At 39.7% G+C, this 15,350-nt stretch overlaps 1 protein-coding gene across 1 annotated transcript; it reads left to right on the forward strand.

Annotated features, from left to right (window-relative positions):
• The first annotated feature begins 4,866 nt into the window (after positions 1 to 4,866).
• Positions 4,867 to 9,711, forward strand: LOC140549914 (uncharacterized). Its single transcript, XM_072673680.1, has 8 exons — positions 4,867 to 5,008; positions 5,421 to 5,557; positions 6,211 to 6,377; positions 7,024 to 7,113; positions 7,233 to 7,398; positions 7,634 to 7,789; positions 8,157 to 8,861; positions 9,477 to 9,711. Exons 1-8 carry the CDS (start codon positions 4,867 to 4,869, stop codon positions 9,519 to 9,521), a joined length of 1,608 nt encoding a protein of 535 aa, XP_072529781.1. The 3' UTR covers positions 9,522 to 9,711.
• Positions 9,712 to 15,350: the final 5,639 nt, after the last annotated feature.

A 15,350-nucleotide genomic window follows, 5' to 3' on the forward strand; every position in this document is an offset into this window, starting at 1 on the left:
TCAGGTCTAGTGCCTCTGCTGGCTGGCTGCAGTATGATGTGTAGCTCAGCTCCGCCCCTCCCCTTATGTTTCAATGACAAAACAGACCATTTTCTAATTCCAACCGTTAGTTTTCATTGTGCTAATATTGCCATTTTATTTATTTGTTGTTTTCTTCAGAATAATACGCTATACTTTGCTTTATTTTAAGAAGGTTAGGTTACACTTAGGATTAAAGTGATTGACAGCATGATATTTATGTTGTTATTTTTGACGTTTTTTGCTCAATTTGAAATCTCCAGTTATCCTTTGCATTATGGTCAAATGGAAATGGTCCAAAAGTACACAATGTTTCACTATGGTCTACTTAAAAAAAATAAAATACATAAATATAAAATCACATATAACCAAAACAGACCTGTAAAGGAGCTGCATCTTTACATAAAGATCCTCAACATTGTTTGTTATTTTATGTTATTTCATGTTTGTTGTTTCTGATGTTTTCTCAGATATTCTATAAAGCGCTAAAAAAAAAGGTCAAATCTATTTTTGAGTTGATGTGTCCAAACTTGTGGAGTGATAATGTAGATAATTAAACTCATTATTTAAATCATCTGTAGAAAAAGACAACCTAATGTTTTGTTGTCTTTTCAAAAATAACAACTGTTAGATTCTTCAAACATGGAGCAGTGTATGTTGTGTGCCTCTTCCTTTCTTTGATCATCATCACCAGTAGAGGGAGCAAAAGAGCCACAGAATATGTGCATGCTTTCTGCACAGGCCAAGATGACTGGAATGATGGCTGTAAGAGTTTATTAGCTCTGTTTTCATTTCTTTCATTCCTTTTCATTTTCAAAGTGCCGCATTGCAGTGTAGACTCAGCTCACATTTTCGTATTCATACCTTGAAAACAGGTATGTAAAGTTAATGTTTGGGGGGAAAAAAACAACATTCAGCCCTGTCTGTAATTTCTGTTCTGTGCAAAGTTGTTGACAATTCGATTGCATGCCCACAACTGATGCTATCTGGGTGCTATGTGCAGAATATGAATATGGATTACACTGTTGTAGAAGAAGGGTCAACATGCTCCCTAACTCCATAAGACCAGACGTTTTTATTCATCCTCCACTTAGTAGCAGGGGTAATGGGACTGCATAGTCCTTGATCAACAGCCCTATTGTAAAGAGACACCTTCACAAGGCTGCATATTACTATAATGCAGTAGTAGCTCACTGATGACTTTCTGTCTGGAGCATAAATTGACCTACAAAAGTGCATGACCTTTGTCCCAGGTAATCAGTTAAACCGAGTGTTTCCAGCATGCCTCAAGCTTTAACGTCAGGTGAAAGCTGTCATCGTTGTTGCAGCAGATGTTTTTTTGAGAGATAAGACGGTTAGGAGGGAAACACTCTGGTTTCCTGTACCACCACACTTTCTGTGTCGACCTAATAAAAGTGTCACCTGTTTGATCTTGCTGACGCAAATGAAATCAAACTTTTTATGAAGAAATATTTCCGGAAGACATCTACATCTAATAGGCTCCTAATCGGACGAATATAGAAACCAAGCAAGCATTGATAAAACAAGATCTGCAGTTGCCTCAGTGGTTTAGCATGACGTTACGCAAACTTGACCTGCATTTCTTTTCTTCCTTCTTCATTCTGTCGCTGTTTGGTTGCTAGATGGTTTGCATCCACTTTTCTCAAGTATACAGTACTGTGCAAAAATCAGAGAGCATCCATCACAATGACACCAGTCTTTAAATTTAAGCTATGCATTTTCAGGGATGTTTTCTAAGGTGGTTAGTTATAAAATAATAAATCACCAGCAGAGCTGCACTCACTGTAAAAAATTTAACTCAGGCTAACTTAAAATGATACAGTAACTCAGCTTAGTTTAGTCAAAAGTTCTTTTTTTTTCTGCTCCTCAATTTCTCAGGTCAACAATATTTTTAGGTTGAGCATCAAAAACATTACTGAATGAGCTGCAGCTCAAATTGCTTAAAGGTTAGTGAAATTTTTAGTCTGTGGCTCCTCCCCCTCAGTTTGTTTACTGTTTATTCACATCTGCAGGTTATAACATCCTCTACCACATAATGTCCTCTGACTGGGAGACTCTTGACAATATGGAGTGCTGAGCTCTTGCTGGAATTTGCTGATAAGCAGGCAGTTAGACCACTGTGCCACTCTAGAGCTGTGAAGTTCTAGGAACCCCCTAGAAACACAGGTCTGAGTATGATCATCTTTCCGTTCTGTCTTAGACACAGATATGTGCATGGTCTAACAGCCTGCTTTGTCAAAAGACAGAAGATTATAAAGTTGAGTCATGTCAACAGGAGTCTGAAAATAGAAAGGCCTGATTTATTTCTGGACAGTGTGCCTTAGAAGCTAAGCTAAAAAGGTTAAAAGCTAATGCTAGGCCAACTGGAGCAAGCACCGTTGCAGTTCTCGCAGTGCGTGAAGCCTCTGGAGAGGCTGGAAATTCTAAAGACTGAACCCAGCTGACTGGCTATAATCTCTTCAGATAGCTAACCGCACCGTGCATCGACAACACAACAGGAAGACAGCGATAAGACTCAGAAATAAATAATCAGAAAAATATGTTTGTTTTTATTTGTTCTTAATACAGTTATAAGTTATGCTATGTGATTTATTTCTGTACAGTGTGCCTGGGGTGGTAGAGAGTCTGGTCCAGGGGCACAAGCTTCAGCTACGTGCCCCTTTTGCTTCAGAACGGAAAACATCCACAGGTATTTCTGTCCATCTTTCCACTGTACAAAGACAACTCAGTGCTGTGGAACTGATCAAGAAGATATTAAAAACAGACAAACACTGTGTGGGCTGATGTGGCGTTGATGTGGCCTAAAGGTTAAAGAAGTGGGCCTGGAACCAGATGGTCACTTGTGCAATCTGCAAGACTGGCACCCACACTGAGGTGCCTTTGACCAATGCACTTTACCACCAACTGTTCCCAGAGTGTTAAAGTGGCGACCCACTGTTCCGGGTGTGTGTGCTTACTGCTCTAATCACTTCACTACCATGGATGGGCTTAAAGCAGAGGATTGAATTCTGCTGTACTGCTGTGCTATGGTGGTGTTCCATCCCAGAGCCCAGACCTTAATGTGAGATTACTTGGGCTGGGAAAAGCAGAAAATGCTTCAATGTAGAGTGAACTTTGGAGGTGTTGGCGAATCTCCCTGCAGATTTCTGCAGAAACACAAAAAGAAAGCCTCCTGGAAAGAATGGGAGCTGAAAATCATATTTTTTATAGGGAATTCAATAAATAAAGGGTGGTCTCTGACGTGCACTGTACTGCAATTCCGACCTGCACGAGACGACTAACACAAAATTACCTCGCCCTGACATTCTCTCCAGTCCTGACATGTGACCTTTCAAAAATGTCAAGCTGTTTAGATCTCCCCCTACGGCAGGCCTATCTAACATGCAAGCCTTTCTGCAGTTAACACCTCCTGTCTATCGCTCTAATCTTTGGTGTCTATGAGAATGGAAATTCAGTAATTTTGATTTGCTCACCGTAAATCCAAGCAGGTTCGTTCTGATTAAATACAGCGTTCAGTACAGTGTTCACAAGGCTGCTTATTTCTGTAATGCACTCGTGCACAACCCTGCATATTTAGTCATTTTGAAAATATCAAAAAAGAACAATTTAAATATGAAAGTTCTTTTATTCTGTATTGGTATTATTCTGAAAGCTCGCTATAAGTCATTGTGGGCAACAGTAAAGATTTTGGTAAGATTTTGGGTAAAACATGACTGTGGTGAACACGTGATGGATTTGGCAACACTGATGAAGTTCAGTCCTCCACGTTAACCTGTACAGAACCTGTGAAAACTTATGAGTCATATCACAGACTTCTGTACTTTACAGCCTTCATAGTCTGTTTAGAATATGATTTAGACAAACCATTAAGTTAATCCAATGATAACTGGTATATGATGACGCATCAAAGAAATCCACAGCAACTAAAAAGCCCCCTGTGGGCCTAACGCCAGTAGGCTTGGGTACAATCTACTGTAACCCCACACTGGTGGTCTGAGTGGTGGAACTGAGGCTGGTGTCTTGGTGCTGGAAGGCCTCGAGGTGAAACCTGTGACACATTAGCTCTGAAGAGGGTGTTGTCCCACTTACAGTGGGGAAAAGGTAGGCTGGGCCACCTCACGGCAAGCACAGATCAACCATGAGGTGTGACCTGTACATTACTGTAATCAGACTAATGTTCTAAAGATGAGTCCTAGTTGGAATTTCAGCAGGGGGAAAAGGGGAATTCAGGCTACTGAATTCACTGAAAGGAGTTTTATTTTTTTTTAGATGGTCACATTTACAGTATGTGGTTGAAAAAGGTTATAAATAAAAACGAATTTAAAGATCATTATCTACTTTTTTTTCCATCTTTTTAGAGCGCAGAAAATATCCATGACGATAGGTCCCATTGATTTTGTGGCCTTGTTTTCATTAGAAAACCTGTGCTGTTGCTGTACCCAGCTTTTCTAGCCTGGAAGCCTTCAGGGATTTCTGTTCGGGGCCATACTTGTGCACAGTATTACTGTAAATTACAGACACTTCTCCTTACAGCCAATTTGTTCTCCTACAACTATATCATCCCTTGCTGGCAACAGTCGTACTGTGATTGCGCACACGGAGACCACATTTCTTTCCCCTGTCTGCTCGGTTCCATTTCTTTCAGGAAATTCTAAGTTGGTGAAAACCCTCTGATCTCTGTGTGAGTATGTGTGTGTGTGTGTGTGTGTGTGTGTGTTTTTTTTCCTCTCCGCTTGCAGTCTCACTCACTCAGACATGAGCTGCTCACTTTACCCCTTGCACAACACGTTTCATTTTCCGGGCCACATGGAACGGTGTGTAATGTAAATGTCAGCAATGTATATCAGCCCTGTAACAGTACGTACACCTTCAGAACGCCTTTTCTTTCCTCTGAAGCAGCTGAAGAGAACGTCTCCCTTCAGCAACATGAGACTCAGATCATATCACATGCAGCAACGCTCAGCAACAGGTATGGCTCCACCGGCCCATGGATTTTACTTTGAGGATTTGGAGATATCTGTGTTTCTTCAAGCTATTTTTTAAAATCTTTTTGGGGTGTTACCAGATATTAGAGAAATGCATCTATTTTCTGTATTAGCACTATTCCATATTTGCATGAATTATAGCAATAAAAGTTTCTTTACAATTTTATATGTAAATGACGTGTGTAATTGTATGTAAATTGTATTAAAATTCAAAAAGACAATATTATATATATATATATATATATATATATATATATATATATATATATATATATATATATATAAAAAAATATAAAATAATATTTGGAATCTATGGTCCTGGGTTTTCAGTGCAAATCAGCAGCCGCTGGGGTCTATTACAGTAGACATAAATGTGTACTTTATCTTTGTGCCCAGGAACTCTATGGCACAATCCGCAGTGCCTTGGACAGCATAGTGTCAAATCCCAGCTTAACTACCTCACTGGAAGATTAATGGAGCATAAGAGGCCTAAGCCACACAGGTTCCAGTCCTGTCTGATGTTTTGCCTGAAGGTAAGTCAAATTCACAAAAACAAAGATTTTAGAAATACTTAGCTGATGTTTGGTTCAACATACCTTACCCTCTTAAACTGGAAGGCCATGTGGGTTCACACGTCCATTGCTCACTTGCCCATAGCTGTTGTGTAATTTATAGTCAAATAATGGAAACGTATGCCTACAGGTAAAGGGTTTAATGGGGTACAGTATAATACATCATGAGTATGCATCTGAATCCCTAAACCAGACTTAAGTATGTGTGACTTTATATATTTACACTGACAGTGCTTTCTGAACTATGTCCCTTTCTGGGAAACTCAAGCCATTACAGTAACTGTTATCTTAACTCTAACCATAATAAGACTACAGAAACAGTAATGCTCATTCCTATGAAATGTTAAATTTACATAGAGCTGCACTTTCTCACCCCTCTAGGGGCGACTATAGGCAGTGATAGTAAAATTTAACCACGTTGCGCTGACCAGCTTGGGTAAGATAAACAAGAACAATGGCTGTGTTGAGCCGAGCACTGGCATTTTATGACGCCAGGTGGAAAATAGGCAAATTAGGGCGACAGAGTGGATCCACTCTAATGCAGGTGTCATACTGAGAGTAAGGTGAGCTCAGAGCCTGGGTTAAAGCTTCTTTTTCTCTCTGGCTGCGTCCAGGAGAGCGTGAGGATGGAACACAGGCGGCCTGGGGCCGACAGCCAACTGGACAGCACGGAGAGCAAGCTGAGGGAGCTGGCCCTCAAATGGTTCACCGAGACACAGGCTCCTCTCATCCTCCATGAAGGAAACTTCCCTGCCTGGTTCCAGGGCTTCATCAGCAGAAAGTAAGCCTGAGAAAGAGAGCGAGAGACCATTTTTGTTGGTCCAGTCAACAGACTGAAATTACGGGACTGTTGAACATCTTTATTTTCATATATGTTCATAATTTCTTCTTGTAAATAATTATAAGTATGTGAAGCAGTATGGATAAACTATGGGATAAATATTGATTATTGATTTATTATGAATATAGTATTATATTTTGGTTACAGCTCTATTATAATAAAAATATTTTTCTCTAGTATTACCATATACAAGTGTACAAGTATGAAAGTCCACTTCCAACACCTTATTACACTGAATAAAGTGAAAACAGAACAGATTTTAATGTGCTTCGCAGTACATTTGTATACTAACTACTTGCTATTTGTAAGTCATCTGGAGTCTAATTGACTGCTTGTCACCAGTCAGCTTAAACAAAATCAAGCCATAAAATGTCCTGAAATGTTACCAATTTCATTATTTTATTCAGTTTGTTAATTTTGTCCTATTTAGATTTTATTATTCTGCCAATTGTCCATATAAAAGACTTCTTTTCTTCAGTTTTACCATATTAAAAGCCATTTTCTGTCCTTCTTACTGAAAGCAGCTAGAATTGTAGCATACAAATATTTTCTGAAGATTAATTTTCCATTGGGCTGTATTACACAGGGATGCAGAAGATCATCTAAGAGATAAGGAGTTGGGCTGTTTCCTCATTCGCCTTAGTGACAAAGCCACTGGATACATCCTGTCATATCGGTGAGTTGGAATTTGTTTACCCATCTCACTCTTGAGGTGGACAAGTGGAGAGCAGTGGCCTGAAGTTCAAATGAAATCTTAGAACCTTCAGGAGGAAAACCTTTTTCATACTGTTTCAGTGGACGGGACCGGTGTCGGCACTTTGTCATCAACCAGAATAAAGAGGGGCAGTTCATCGTGACGGGAGACACTGAGATGCATGATACACTCACCAGCCTGATCCAGTATTACAAGACCAGTCCCATTGAGCCATTTGGGGAATATCTAACAATGTCTTGTTTCGAGGTACAGCATCTCTCTCACCATTCCTTCATGACATATATATCCCCTTATATCATTAGACAGCAATTCCCTTGATGTCTAGACTTATTATCCAGTTATTAATCCTAAGAATTTTTTATTCAGTACCTACTATAAGGTCGTGTAGTTATGAGAGTATGATTCGCATATTTCCTTCAGGTGTACTGAACATTTGCATGTTCCTGTCACTGAACTATTATATGTTTGTATTTTCTTGTAGTCGTCCACAAGTGATCTGTATGATGTGGTGCAGTTTGAGCCGAAGGAAAAGCCAAGGGTGAATGTAAAGGCAGCAAAGAACTTGTGGGACCAGCGTGCTGAACATCCACCCAGCCAGCCTCCGACAGTGCCGCAAAGGAGCAGCAGACCCACACAAGTATGTTATATAACATCACACAAAGACAAATGCTTTTAATAGTTAGGATATTGATGCAAATAATAATAGCAATTCAAATATTACTGAATATATACTGAAAAAAGTCATTTACATATTCAAATGTGTGTGTATTTTTAGACCATTTCTAAAAACCAGCCATAAAGCCCTTTATTGTGTGCTGTAGAACTTTTAATCAATTGAAATAGTAATCAAAGTTAATTCTTTACCTTAAGCTTAAAATTAAGACCATTTTACACTCCTATAAAACCACAATTGATTGACAATTCAGTACAAGATTTTGTTAGAAAAGACATACTCAACACTATTTTTACAGATTTAACTCAATGGTCATATTTGTTCTGCCCAGGCAGTACCTCCAGTTCCAAAAAGAAGCTCCCCACCCAAGATGAGATCTCTGGAGGAGAGGAGCAGTTCTGAGGGCAAGGTGCTATACGCTCAGCTGGAACAGCCGAAGCTTAAAGACAGAGACAGTGAGCCCAAAGCTCCAAAAGCAAACAACGGAGGTGCACTCAGAGCATCTGGTCCACATAGGGTCCAGGCCCAGAGGAGCCCTGCTCCAGGGCCCGGCACTGTATACTCAGAACTCAACCTGTCGGACTGCAGGAGCAGGTCGCTCCCACTCCTGGATGATAACACACAGGAAGACCATTCATACAAGTTAAACACACCCTCCCCTGGCCTACCCCAGCTATCCCCTAACCTCCACAGAGAGCATGCCAGGAAGCCTCCCAGTCAGACGCTGCCAAGCCACAGCCACAGTCTGGATAAGCTATGCGATAACTCCTTCTATCAGCTGGCCGGCCAGCCCGGCAACCCCAGAGACACCAAACAGGCTGTATCTGCGACAGCACAGCAGAACGCAGATGTTACATATGCCGAGGTGCCTCTGGATCCCACGTCAAACCGTTTCTGTAAGGAGGAGAATATGTATGAGCAGATACCTGAACCACGACACACTCCCAGTGCTAAAGGCTCTTCTGCACATGGGAACACTTACGAGACACTAGAGGACTGCAAACCAAAGTCCAGCGAGTCAACATGGGGCATTAAGGTGAGGGAGTGACTGACACACACAAAATAATGTTTACTGTAATATCGCATACATTAATATCACTAATCAATACTATTAAAATCTGATGGCATGTTTTAGGTTAAATACAAAAAAGGTATAATATCAGTATAAACTCTTTAAGGTTATAATGTATTAAATGTGACACCACACTATTCAAATTAGAGGTGCTAAAAAGGCTTATTTGAGCGATGCCATAAAAGAGCATTAAAAAGAGCTGACAGTGTGAAGAACCTTTACATTGGTAAATAACCACAGACTCTTGCTTTCAAAATGTTCTAAATGGAACCAAAAGTGGTTCTTCTGTGGCATCGCTCAAAAGAAGCCTTTGTTACACTTTTCTTTTGAAGACTATATGACCTAGAATTTGACTCAAAACACTGGTAATAAGTGATGTCCTGAATTTGTGTTTCCCCATTTCCACACCTATGAAATCTATTACATATACTCGAGTATTGCCAAAGTAAGTAAACAGACAGCTGATGTGATATGTTGTATTCACGTGGAAATTAAGCCCACTTTTATTCGGTGCACTCCGACAGAATGAATAATCATTTACTTTAAACTGTTTAATAACTGATTTGTTCCTTCCTGCAGGGTGACAAGTGGAAATGGTTGCTCCCGGAACACTGGAAAAAATGACACAATCCTCACTTTCTAAACCAGCTGTTACAGGCAAACACACAGAAACATGAGAGTTACACTAACCGTCAGTTTATACACTTTATTTATAGAAAGACTATCTCTGAATCATTCAAATGAAAATCCTTAACTGCTTTAACTGTGGCGTTTTACAGTTATAGTTTGTATGTTTTTTTTTTATATATAAATATTTATTACTTAATAAAAAAATGTACTTAACTTAATAAAATATACTAACTGTATAAAAAAAACCTGTATCCTTGTTAGTAAGTTAATATACCCTGTACATTTATCCATGACTTTGACTAAAAGGACGCACATTCATACATAGCAGTGTAGTACCTTATTTCGGTACATGGCTTTACCAGCTCACACTTGAGAGGCATTAGGCAATGCGGTGAATGATCACCGGTTGGTAATGGGTTGATTTTGCATGAATAAAACACATCACTGGAATTTGGTCTTCCGGTTTATTTACCTTTGATAATAATTATTTCAGTGTATTACAATGTACATAGAACTGGTGATGATTTAGAAAAAGTGCATTACAGCTTTAAAATAATTTGGTATTCTTGTTTTTCTGGAGCTTCAAAGAGCAGCACTTCTGCTCTTATCCTGAAAATAGGGTTGAGGGTTATAAGTCTAGCCTGTCTGGAATAGTCTGTGAGATTCATGTGGAGGTGGGGAGCAACCCTGCATGTGCAGATAGCTCTCATTAACCAGAGCGTGGTAGCTGGTGGGCCTCAGTGGGGCGGCTGGTGCTGCACTGTCAATCTTCTGATAGATGATGATATCAGTCACATCCACACAACGCAGAGACATGAGGGCCTCGAAACACGGCTTTAACAATTCTGAAACGTATCACACGCAAATGTCTGCATTAGTACGTGTGAAAGTGAACATCATCTCTTAATCATCTTGAATTGTGTAGCAAAAATCAGTTCAAATGCTGTGTGGAAAAACTTAATAATTCTGGGTGGAATATTTTATGCAAGTGTCTGTTCGGACAGCGAGTAATGGTTCCTGGCTTGGTTTTACAATTCTAGGGAAATACTTAACTGGTATGTGACTTTAATGTGATATAGATTTTTTTCTTTTTTGAAAAACCTTTTTGTTTCTATGCCTTTTTAATGGTGTGGTAACATTTAAGATAAGATAAGATAGTCCTTTATTAGTCCCGCAGTGGGGAAATTCACAAAAGCTAGTTGGCCCGTACGGTAGTCATATAAACATTAGCAAAACATTAAGAAGCTTGTGGCTGTAGGCCTGTTGTTTCCAATATCATTTGTATAGACATCAGAGGAGTCATACAGTTTTAATGCAGTAGTGTCAAACATGTAGAAAATAAACACTGTAAAAGTCTCTAAAACCAATCTAAAGGGTTTTTTACCTTGACATAGTTGAATAATGAGTTTATAAAATATATAAGTTTATAAAAAATATAGAAAAATCTTTAAAGAGCCACTTTCTTTCTATGCCTTTTTGTGCGGTTTGAACTTTGTAGGTTTAATTTTGATAAAGTTATATAAACATAAGCAAAACATTAAGAAGGCAAGGCTTTGAGATGCAAATCTTTAATGACCTTCTGTACCTCTGCCGCCAACCGTACATTTCATTGACACATTTAAACAAATACTTGTAATGGCTGCTTCATTGCTATGAACACAGTAATTAACCTACAGAGTGAGAATGGGATGTTATAGGAGTTCACAGTCATCCAAGTGACCTTGACCACCTATTACGAAGACCATCTGTTGTGGTATGCTATGGCAAGGCCTAGACCTTCCTATAAAAACTCATTCGCGAGATGCTAGATGGTCTAGCCATCATTAACGTAACAGTCTAGAAAAAAAGCAACACCACAGTCTTGAACATCTGGTGCGAATAGATCAAAACTGGAAGAGCAGATGCTCATTAACAGTATGCAGTCTGTGTCAGTGCATCACTCTACATTACTAATTTCTATAGGTAGCTGACTGAAAGGTAGATACTGTACATTCAGGGACGTTTAAAACAAAATAGCACATCAGATTTATCCCATATATCTTATATTCTGTTCACTGGAAAGGAACTACATTACATTTCTGAAATATGTGTAACAAAGCATTAGAAAGGGGTGTCCACAAATATTTGGACATATAGTGTATGACAGTCACATTCTCAAACACGCTTATAATTTTTTTTCATATTTCTTTGAGGTTTTGTATATTTCCACTGTAGGCTGAAAGTAGACTGATGTGCTGTTCATTCTCTGTAACATTTTTCCTCTGTCTCTGGGGAAGGTTACTCACCATGCATAGATAGCTCTTTAGAAGTATCCGCATATCAAAGACCTGTTCTGTGTCATGGCAAAGACAGACACTATCTATCTATGTATCTATCTATGTATCTATCTATGTAACTATCGATCTATCTGGAATTATTTATTTTGCTTAATGCTGTAGGCCTGTTGTTTCCAATAGCATTTGTATAGACATTAGAAGAGTCACGCATTTGTACACAGGTCCCTAGAATCAATCTAAAGGGGCTTTCACCTTGACATAGTTGAATAATGAGATTTCAGTACATGGAAGTGACAAACCATGAACCCCAAACCTTCAAAAGAAAATCTTGCATAACCAAAACAGAGCTGGAAACAGGCCAATTAAAAAAACAACAAAAACTGCTTATTAGCGCTCTTGAATTCATAGCGATCTATATTTATAGCCCCATATTTTACATTTACACTTACCCAGCCCTCTAGCAAAAGCTCTAGTCAAAGCGAAACAGTACAATGTGACTTTAGGAGAATGTGGTGTTGCTGAAACTGGAGAGCAGCATATTACATCTAGACTCTGCTATTTCTGGGAATAAAGTTTGCTATGTGATTGCCTTATGATTGCGGGTTTTCCTGTGCCTGTGTCCGCAAAGCGGGAGCTCAAACTCAGCACACATCGAAGCAAAAACTGCAAAAGCAAACTGGACTACCTAACTGACCAACCCCAATCCTGGGAAAGTGAGCGAGGGCATGGCTAAAAGCTAACCGGCTTGATCTCTTGAGCTTGCTAACAGCACATCATGCTGACAGGAGATAGCGAGAGGATAGCAACCCTAAACAGTAAACAGCTTTATTCTGTGGCAAAATAACAAGGTTGTAAATAGGCCATCTTTCTAAAACACTGCAGTTCTAATTAATCAGTGTAGTGCTAATTATAAGATCTTCCATATTTGGTGCTAATATGGGTCAAGTGTAACATCTTATATAGATACACGATATGGGCAAAAGTATTGGGACACCTGCTCAATCATTGGTTTTAAAAATAATTTATCCTGCTATGGTTGGAGTAACTGTCTGTACTGCCCAGGAAAGGCTTTCTACTAGGCTGTGAAGATTTGATTGCACTGAATGACAAGAGCATTAGTGAGGTCTGGATGTTGGATGATCACCACCCCATCTTATCTCCAACTCATCCCAAAAGTATTGGATGGAGCACCATCATTCCAGAGAACACAGTTTCATTGCTCCACAGCTCAATACTGGGGTTGAGGTCCACACCCCCCTATTGGGCACCTGGTATTAGGCATGGTGCCAATAGGGTCATGTTTATCTGCCCTATTGAGTCCTATTCTATTGGCAATACTTCTCTACAGGGACTAGACAAGCTGTGTTTGTGTGAGTCTGTCTCAGCAACATCCATCTTCCAGTAAAAGTACAGGTGCTATATATAACGTGAGCATGGTGAGTCATAGGTTCTTCCATGTGCACTGTCTGTACAGGATCTCTCGTCACTGCCCATTAAAACCTGTCACTTTTAAGATGAGCCAAGTCACCAACAAATACACCCATAATGACATGGCACTGAAATGACCAATCAATGCAACAGAACTAAGCTATTCATAGAGTGACATCCTGTCCATGGGACTGAAATATCTACTATTTCACATGCATTAATGACCCTGTTGACCACTGTTTACCACATTTGTCCCTTGTCAACGTCTCTCAGATCCTTACACTTGACCATTTTTCCTGCTTCCTTGATATCTGACTGTTCACTCACTGCTTAACATACCCAACCTCTGAACAGGTCCCACATACTTCACAACTGGCGTACAGCACTTTGAGGCTCGTTCAAGTTCTCTGGTTAACCTCTTGATATTTGCCATAATATCAGGCCATACAATATGCTATAGATGCAATCTATGGGAATCTTCTGGGAATGTATGTGTACTAAAATTGCTGATTTCCTGAAACTGGTCCTACAACATACTGTAGGAGTTTATACCTTGTATCCATTTCAAGGCAGCATAACATTTTTGACATTGGGCTTCACGTTTGTTTGTGATTAATCTGCTTTGTTCAATTGCTTCATTAGTGCAGAGAGCTTCCAGCACCACTATTCAATATAGGCTTTTGGTCAGCTCTGAAGATTGCTTTTGCTGTGTTCTGACCCAGGTCTGTGTCAATGATGCCAGAGAAAGCTAAGGTAACCATTATAAGGCTGAGATGCATACTAACAACAGTAACAATCAGCCAAACTTTAGCTCACCATAATTAACTATTTTGAGAAAGAGAATTGGTGTGCTTAGTAATTGTAATGGGACTGGTAGGGCAAGAAGGAACTCCATAGCTGATGACAAAATTGTCTCCATGATAAAAAAAAAAAACAATCCCCATACACCTGTCTGATACAGTCAGAAACACTCAGGTAACACAAGTGGCAGATATGGATTTAACAATGACTACAAGGATGCAGTTTGCTGAAAAGTACTTAAAGTAGCATTATGCGAGAATTGGGATGTCTTGCTCCTGGGCTCCCAGGAGCTTACAGTCAGGAAGTGTAATTTGCCCTTTGAGCCATCACTACAGGACAGGCATTTCACATGCATTTTTACAAGCTGAGCGAAACAGAACCTGCATCTGCAGTGAAAGGATCATGTGGACAGTAATGATATTACAGGATTTTACACAAATACGACTTGGGTTACATCCACTTTTCCAAAGTTACATAGTGCAGTTTCTGGCGTGCCGTGCCCAGAGTAGCAATGATATCAGCACTACCATAGCCACTGTAGGTCAGTGGAGCATCAACATGGGTTTGCAGCTGATATTTTAAGGTAAGAAATGTTACATAAAGCTGCTTTAAAATAACCTGGAGGTAAAAGTCTTGTAGTACAAGCCTGGCAGATTATCACTAAATGAGCTACTCAAAAAGTGGTAATGTCTGTGCATCACAGACTTTATCAGTCATTACATGCAAATGATGTGCAACAAAGAAACAAATACTAAACATGACTAATTTACTGTACATCCTACTGCTGTGTCCCAAACGCTTCAAACGTCAACAGATGACTCTCTGGTGAACCTTCAGAGGTGGATGACCACACCTTAACTCTTAGGCCTTAACTCTATGTAAGCGTGTCATTTTAGAGGACTAAGTACGTTAGCCAGGTAAAGCAAACTTTCACTCAAAAGCCAAGTCACAGTATACTTGATCACTCTATGGACTAATCAGCACCCTGTTCCACATACTTTATTAATGAAACTCCCTTGCCCAGTCTAACATGCAGGGCTGATGTCCAGACTCGTGATTTATTTGAAATGGGAATTTATTGTGTCCTTTCTGTCTGCCCCGAGAGGCAGCACTATATGATTTGCACAGTTATGCACAAAGTCGAGAGACAAAATAGTGTCAGACAAGATTTTCATGTAAAGAGGGCAGTTAAGCTGTCAGCAGTGACTGATCCTGTTTTTGTGGGAAGTAGAACGCATAAATAAGAGAGTCATCACCGCGTCAGAGTAAACAGATTAAGAGTGCAGCTAACAACTGTGTCCTTGTCAGCTTGGTATGT

This window comes from Salminus brasiliensis, chromosome 2, assembly GCF_030463535.1.
Source record: "Salminus brasiliensis chromosome 2, fSalBra1.hap2, whole genome shotgun sequence".
Lineage (NCBI taxonomy): Eukaryota > Metazoa > Chordata > Actinopteri > Characiformes > Bryconidae > Salminus > Salminus brasiliensis.

What these genes read in the sequence shown, in the direction of transcription:
- LOC140549914 (XM_072673680.1), top strand. Translation starts at nt 4,867, where the DNA reads ATGTCAGCAATGTATATCAGCCCTGTAACAGTACGTACACCTTCAGAA. An exon ending in GCAGCAACGCTCAGCAACAG is followed by an intron (nt 5,009 to 5,420) that starts GTATGGCTCCAC and finishes CTTTGTGCCCAG; the next exon opens with GAACTCTATGGCACAATCCG. An exon ending in GTCTGATGTTTTGCCTGAAG is followed by an intron (nt 5,558 to 6,210) that starts GTAAGTCAAATT and finishes GGCTGCGTCCAG; the next exon opens with GAGAGCGTGAGGATGGAACA.